At 54.6% G+C, this 7821-nt stretch overlaps 1 protein-coding gene across 1 annotated transcript; it reads right to left on the reverse strand.

Annotated features, from left to right (window-relative positions):
* Positions 1-2690: 2690 nt before the first annotated feature.
* On the reverse strand, positions 2691-7426 carry ING1 (inhibitor of growth family member 1). Its single transcript, XM_084515287.1, has 3 exons — positions 6907-7426; positions 6484-6611; positions 2691-3865 (listed from the first exon to the last, which is right to left on the reverse strand). Exons 1-3 carry the CDS (start codon positions 7296-7298, stop codon positions 3162-3164), a joined length of 1224 nt encoding a protein of 407 aa, XP_084371413.1. The 5' UTR covers positions 7299-7426; the 3' UTR covers positions 2691-3161.
* Between the last annotated feature and the right edge of the window lie 395 nt (positions 7427-7821).

Here is a 7821-nt window from a genome sequence, read left to right on the forward strand (position 1 = left end):
CAGCTCCCTTGACTTGGGTGCTGAAACTCTGTTTTTCATTAGTTGGAAGGGTTTTATCACCAGTTCAAGTGCTCAGTAACACAATAAGGACTTCCTGTGACATGTGTCACAGACCAGTGGTGGTTACAGTCGCCTGAATGCTTTCAATGAAAAGTTTGTGATTCCTACCGCTGTGACTTCCTCAACAAACATCTGCTGAATTTTATATATTAAATTAATCCCGTAATACTGGATAGATGCTTATTAGCCTGTGGGAAGTGAGTCAGAAGCCTCAGCTCAGCTCCTAGAAGAGAGCCTCCCTCTTAGTCAATCCTGTTGCTGGCACTCGCAGTGGGAAGTGGTCATCGAGAGATTCGGATCTGATCTCACAGCTGCAGGTGATGTCCCCAAATCACAGCACTGTGTCAGCCTGCTGGCTGTATAAGGAAGCTTGCAAATTAGCTGCACCTATCCCATAGAGGCAACGCAGATTGGCTCGAAGGATGGCATTTTCTCATGACCATTAAATAAACTCCAAATAGCTACAAAAAAAATAGAATTACTACTTCTGTAAGGACAGCATTTTAGACAAGGTACCAAAGCCAGGACAAAGTCTGCATGGTATGAAGCATTTGGCAGTGTGTCGGTACAAGATGGCTTTACTTCCACCAACAGAGTTTAACTCCATGGCAGAGTACCTTGAATTTAACTGAAGTAAGCAACTGTGCTCACAGGCTGAAACTAGACCTGTCAAAGGGTACAGCGCGGGTCCAGCCAGCTGTCGGGGCCAAGCAGCAAAACAAAGTGGCAGCCTAGAATACGGTGAGTTGTGAAAATAATTTCTTCTAGCTATTCACACTCAAAATGCCCCACAGAGCCAATGCAGACATTTAATGGAAAAGGCTAAGGTCTGAAACTGTCTGCACCAGCTCCTAGATAACGTCTCACTGGGACTCCACCAGTACAAGATCTCCATCTTCTCAGCCTCCCAGAAGCTGCTGGGAGGGCAACAGAATGGTAGGGGCAGAATAGACCACAAACCGGGGGACTAGAGGTAACAGCTGCGAGTAGAGGAGCAGGTAAGGCTGGTAAGCGTGTATGAAGAACTGGAGAAGGTTCTCAGCAGATAAGACCAACACTGAGCCATGCCAGGAGCAGGAGACATGATTGAGTGGTCGTTTGGAGAAGGCAGAGGCGACCTGGTTTAACCTGGCAGCTTATAATGACACACATACACACTGTGTGCCTATTTAGAGGTAAAACCCAGCCTCTGCTTGTCACTGTGGGTGTACCTGCCTGGCAGGGAGCGTCCGTGCGTGGTGAAGTGGTGTTACCTTGTGGCTTTTCAGTACCCTTTTAGAAAACACTTAGTCCCTTCAACCGGATCCAGAGCTTTGTTTCTCCTCCCTCCAACAGGGAGACCTGCTGGAGTACATCGGAACAGAACAGCGTTACTTCAGTGGCATCGTCCGAGTGCCCAGGAAGCAAAACAAGGCAATTACAGATTTTAGGAAAGCTTTGTGCTCCAACAATTCCCAGCCCCAGCCTCCCACACTCTTACGAGTCCCCTGCCCGACCCGGTGGATTTTGTGACCTCTCCCTCTGTGTTCGCGGCCCCGGCCCCTTCTGCACTTACAGCTGAGGCCCGCAGGGGGACGAGGAGCCGGGATCAAGCTCAGCCAGCAGCACGGCACCCCTCCAGCCACCAGCCCGGCTGACCAAGCTTCACCATGAAGCTGTGGCGGAGGATCTGGACAGCTAACCTCCAGCACCGCACCACCTTCATTGCAGCTACAGGATTTTGGCATGAGGTGACCAAAAAGCATGAAAACGCCCGCCCCGGAGCGGCTGCAGCAATAGTCTGAAAACGCTGTCACGCAAAAGCACTTTCTGCTGATAACAAGCATGGAATAATTTATATCCACCGTGTAAAGGCATGAAAACAACTGAACGAGACCAGCTCTACGCTATTGATTTTTAGACAAACGGCCAAGTCTGGAAGCGACTGCAAACACGAGAAGTGTAGCTGGACGGAAAGTTAAATGCTACTTTGGCTCTTCTACACGCTTGTTTGTCACACGGTCTGTGGAGATTGGTTATCAGAACTGCAATTTGGTTACCACTACAACAGTTTCAGGCTTCCTAGCAGCAGCTTGCTGGAGCTGCTAAGGTTCAAGGCAAATTTCCTTTTTAAACTCTTTGAGTGGTCATTAAACATGATTGCTAAAGGAGCAAACTGTCAAAGTTGTTTCATTTATTTCTTAATATCACAGCTGTACAATTTTCATACATACAGCAGGAAATGCGCATTGGTTACACAATGGCATTTGGCTGCATTTCCAAGTATAATACAGTAAGTGCAACTCCACTTAAGAATGTACATTTATACAACTTAAACAAATTAAGGATCGCTACACTACTATCTGTGACAGTATAAAGCTTCATTTATGTTAAGTTCTCGTTACTAAACCACTTCCTGGTTAAATATAAAACATATTCAATTATTTTAAAACGGCCCTCGTGGTACTTGGCCAGCATATAAAATATTTGTTGTGTAAAATTTAACCATTAACTTTTTCTTTTCTTTTAAAAATAATCCTCTAAGCCTATTTAAACATTTGCTATTGAACTGTTATACTGACACTTTGTAGCAGGAACCAAATTTTTGCCCTCCTTTTGTTTGATCTCCCACTGCTCATCGCGGAAAGAAGTTACATTTGTAATGTACTGCAGCTTTATTCAGATACAACCAGATGGCTAAGCTATTTAACAATTCCGTTCAAATGTAAATGACATTCTTCATTAAAGAAAAAGAAATTACATTTCGGAAATATTTGTCATCAAAATTTTAATGGGTAGAGTGCTACCAGCACTGGGAGGAGAAAAAAAAAAAAAAAAAAAAAGCATTAATTTATCTTTTAAGACCCACCTGAATATTCAGTTTAAACTCTTATAACTTTACTTTTGGAATACATTGGTCCACAGACCATATTCTTGTTACAGCTTACCAAATGAAAAACAAAAATTGCTCTTATTGCCGTCCCTATAACAGGAATGGTTCAGTTTTAAACCTCCTTTAAAAATATACATTTTACAATCCTTTCACCTCAACAAAGGTGACACTGACAATAAATACACTGGTTTGGTGGTTTTATTTTTCTTTGCCGTGAAAAGTCTACAAACTACCTGTTGTAGGCCCTTTCTTTTTTAGACTTCTCCAGTGCCTTGTCCATAGTTTTCTCATTTTCTCCTCGACATTTGGGGCAGTACCATTTGCCCTTTGGTTTATGGTTGAGTCCCACACAGGAAAAGTGAAACCACTCGATGGGGCACTCGTCATTATCGCATCCTATCATTTCTCCATAGGAGACTTGGTTGCATAAGCAGTATGTTGGCTCATTGGGATCAATAGGAAGGTCTGGAGGAGAAGCTTCCCTCTCTGCCTTAGCCTTGGATCGCTTCTTCTTCTTGGATGTTTTTGCTTTCTTCTCCTTTGGAGTTCCTGAGGTGATGTCATCGTGATCATGATTATTTGAAGCATTTTCTCGATTCTCGTTATTCCTTTGCCGCCTTGACCTCTTATTGTTGGGCTTCTCAGCCTGGGCGATTGTCTCGTTCTTTGACTTATCTTGGCTGGCTTTGCCGCTGTTCCCAGTGGTGTCATTAGTCTCTTGGCACGTCTCAAACAGTTCCACGTGGCTGTCCACTTGCCTGGTTCTGTTCTCGACAAGCTCTACCATCTGACTGACGATTTGGATCTTCTCGTCGCCCAGCTCCTGACTCCGAATCAGCGCTCTCTGTATGCAGTGCAACATTCTTCTCTTCTGCACGGCATCTGTCTCTCGTTTGAATTTTTCATAGTAATCATCCAGGTCCTTCAGAATCTCTGCAGGGAAGAAGTAAAAACTGTAAGTATTTCAGATAGAGAAATCCTGCATTTTTCCTTCCACACAGCAACACCTTTTTGTAATGCACGAGGCTGATCAAAGGCAGGCTCCCTGAAGCTGAAACTTGACAAGTGGCTCATGACTCCAGCGGAATATTTTTGTCCCAGGAGGTCCCTCAGGAACAGAACGCAAGTGCTGATTTAGAAAAAAACGAGACTAAATATAATCTCACGCACGGTGACAGCTCTTTCCTTTATCAGTAATTAAAGAGAACAGAAAATACACGGATCGCCACAAGTTCCAGCATCAGCTGTGGAATTAAAAGGGGAGTTAATGGATTGTTTTCTAGGGCATTTTCTGTCCGATAAGGCTGATGCTTGTGGTCAATGACGGAGAGTGGGAGAAGAGAAAGAAAGCACAAATCCGTGCAGGAATCAGACAATAAATTACTTAATAATTGCTATCGTGCCTGGCAGCTGAGGCACGACCCCAAACACACAGGGCCAGAGCTAAGTTTCGGGGAGATTCACCCAGCACTGCCGCGGGCGATGAATTCCCTGCGGGTACAGAATTGCCGCTGCTGTATGGGAGGCGTGGGGGCTGCTTTCTCCCTGCGGGCTCCGTACAACACCTGTGGCTTACTTTTTGTGTAACTTTTCACTAAATATTTGCTGCAAGGAAGGAGTTAAAATTAAGGAGCAGTGTTAAAGATGATTTATGGTGAGGGAAACGGATGAAGCTCCTTGATGATTTAAAACGCTAACAGTGAAACCCCGTTGGGCCGTGAGTGACACCTGAAGAGAGCTTAAAGAGTTTAAAGGGAAACATTCCTCAGGTGCTCAAAGTTCCAGGGAGCCGTTTATGAGCCCATTGGAAGCACCAGTTTCCGAGTTTTGCTTTGGGAGATGCCGCCTGCAGCCCCCCGCCCGCGCCCAGTAACGACAGGAGCTGCGTTAATCGGTTCGTTAATTGTTTATTAACCGGGAGCGAGCTTTATAACCGCGCTCCCAACGGCCCCAACGGCCCGCCCCGCGCCCCGGAAGCGCCGCGCCGCCAGGCCCGGCCCCTGCCTAGCAACCGGCCGCGCCCCGGAAGTGACGCAGCGGCTATTGTTCTCCGGCCGGAAGCCGGCGGCGGGCCCCCGGTTGGCAGCGCAACGGCCGAGGCGGGGGAGGAGGGGCGCGGGGAGGGGGCGGGGCCCCGGGAGGCGCCGCGCCTATCAGAGGACGCGGCGGGCAGAGCCCGCCCCCTCGCGCCGTCCAATCAGAGCCGGGAGAGTGAAAAAGGGGAGGCCAAGGTTGGCCCGCCCACTGCCGGCGCCGCAGCCAATCAGCGCCCGGCGGCCGGGGCAGGCCGAGATATTCAAATCAACGCCACCGAAAAGTTGCTTCTCGAAACGTCACGGGGGGAGGGGGCGGGGCGCCGGGCGGGACGGCCCGCCCTCCGAGCCAATGGGCGAGCGAAGGCGGGCCGGCCCCGCCCCCCGCGGAGCGCGCCGCCCTATCAGCGCCGCCGGGGGGCGGGGCGAGCGGCGCTATGCTAACGAGGGGCGGTTATAAAAGCCGCGCCGACGCCGAGCGCCCCGCACAGCGCGGAGGCGCCCGCTGGCCGCGCAGTGCTGGGACGCGGGAGCGGCGGCGGCGTGCCTCAGCCCGCCCTGCCCCGCCATCGCCGCCTCCCCGCCCAAGGAAGTTTTCCCCCGGCCCCTTTTTTTCCCCTCTTCTCATGGGCAGCCGCGGACAGCGAGGGAGGGCAGGGGCCTCCGGGCGCCCCCTCCCCGCCCGGCTGTCAGCGGCGCCGGGGAGAGCCCTCCCCTCCCCCTTCCCCTTCCCCAGCGGACAGCGAGTGACAAAGCTGCCACAGAGCTGCCACAGGGCTGCCCCGCGCCGGCCGGCCCTGCCCCTGCCCCTTCTCCTTCCCTCGGCCCGGCAGGGAGGCAGCTGGGCGCTGGGCACATCCGTGGGGCCGGCCGTGTGCCCCCCCCCTTACACACACGCACAAACACACACACACACACAGAGCTCCCCCCCCGCCCTCTGCTTCAGGGGGTGAAGCGAAACCCACCGGGGAGGGAGCGGGGAGAGCGCTCCCTGCCCCCCTCCCCTCCCCTCTCCTCTCTTCCCCTCCCCTCCCTCCCTCCCTCCCTCGCTCGCTGCCTCTCTCCCCTACTACAGCCATAATGAATACTGTACATTCCTAAATGTTGTGCTGTGATCTCCCCGTCCGCACGGCACTTTGTGCCGTACCCCCCCCCCCCCGCCCCGCAGCCCCTCTTCCATCGCGGCCCCCCCCCCCTCCTTCCCCTGCTTTGTGCAGCGCGCACCCCGCTTCCCTGCCCCCCGCCTTCTCGGCCGGCGATTCACACAGAAAAAGCAGAGTCCTTGCTTCATGAGAGAAGCCGGAGACCTTTTGTTCCGCCCCATGACAAGAGCTAACGCTGCAGATCAGCCCCTCTCCCTCCCCGGCTCTCCTCGCCCGGCTCTCCCCCTGCTCCCGGCTCCCCAAAACCCAAGTACCGACCCCGCGGGGGACAGGGGGGCGAGGGGAGCCGGGGCGAGGAGCAAAGCCGCCCTCCCCCCGGCCCCACACGGCACACACGCACCGGGCGAGCACTTACCTTGATATTTGGCGTCAATTTCCCTCATCAAGGAGACATTTCGCTGCAGATCGAAGGGCATCGACTCGATGGAGTCCAGGTAATCCTCCACATAGTTCACGAGGTGCAGCTGCTCGCCGTTCGCAGGACTCAACATTTTCATCCGGCGAGAAGGAAGGAAGGGGGGGGGGGTAAAAAAAAAATAATAAAAAAATAATAAAAAAAATAGATCCTTCTCCACGCGCTTCTCTCTCTCTCTCCGTCTCCGTCCCCCTGGCCCAGCGGGTGCTGCTCCCCCCCTTGAAGGAGGCAGGAGGGGGAGATGGGCTCGCCCCCCAGGAGCCGAGAGCAGCTACATCGGAGTGCTCGCGTGTGAGGCAGAGGGAGCCGCACACACACACACACACACACACACCACACACACACAGAGACACACACGCACACCCTCCGCCAGTCCCCCTCCAGCCAGCAGCAGCTGATTGAATGGCTGTCGTCGTGGGTAATTCACGGAGGAGGCGGCACGGGAACAATCGGAGGGCTCCGTGTGTGTGTGTGTGTGTGTGTGTGTGAGTGAGTGTGCGTGGAGGGGGGGGAGGAGGAGGAGGAGGAGGAGGAGGAGGGAGGCGGGGGGCTCGAGCCAGCCCCTCCGAAACACTCCGCAAACAAAACGCGCCCTGCGAAGTGCCTGTCAGGGGCAGCCCCGCCGCGGCTGCTCCTCCTCCTCCTCCTCCTCCTCCTCCTCCTCCCCTGCCGGTGCCGCCGTGCCGGAGGCGCGCTGCCCGCAGCCCAGTTTCAAACACTTGGGAAACATTCGGGCCCCGCCGCGCACGGCGCATGCGCACCCCGCCCGCCGGCGTGTGTACACACGGACAGACGGACACACGGGCTCCCCTCCCCCGCCCGGAGCCTTCCTCCTCTCCTCCTCCTCCTCCTCCTCCTCCTGCCACGAGTTGGGTGCTTTGCTTTCACGGGACCGGCACTGCGCTGAGGGGGCACCGGGAGCCGTGCCCCCCCCCCCCCGCCCTACCAGTGGGGCCGGGCGCTGAGGAGAAGCGCGGCCCCCCTCCTGCCTCCTCCCCGCCCTCCCTCCTTCTGTCCTCAGCGGGCAGCCGCAGCCATCAGCCCCGCGGCGCCTGGCAGCCCCGCCAGCCAATCGCCGCGCGGCTCGCCGCCCGCCCCGCGGCTCGCTCAGCCAATCACAGGCAGCCGTGGGGGGGGGGGGGAGGGCGCCGCGGCGACAGCGCTGCCCGGGATACCGGCCTGGGCAGGAGGGGCGGGCACACCGAGGAGGAGGGGGGGGTGCGCATGCGCGCTGCTAGCGGCGCGGGGAGAAAATGGAGGCGTGCGCGGGGGGCGGCC

Source organism: Aythya ferina, assembly GCF_964211825.1.
Source record: "Aythya ferina genome assembly, chromosome: 1".
NCBI lineage: Eukaryota > Metazoa > Chordata > Aves > Anseriformes > Anatidae > Aythya > Aythya ferina.

Bases quoted from the DNA above. Each gene is read 5' to 3' on its own strand.
- ING1 (XM_084515287.1), bottom strand. From the start codon at position 7,298: ATGCGCCGTGCGCGGCGGGGCCCGAATGTTTCCCAAGTGTTTGAAACT. The intron at 6,612-6,906 runs GTGTGCGTGTGT...GAAAATGTTGAG, and splicing joins TGGAGGGGGACTGGCGGAGG to TCCTGCGAACGGCGAGCAGC. The intron at 3,866-6,483 runs GTAAGTGCTCGC...TCTTCCCTGCAG, and splicing joins AATTGACGCCAAATATCAAG to AGATTCTGAAGGACCTGGAT.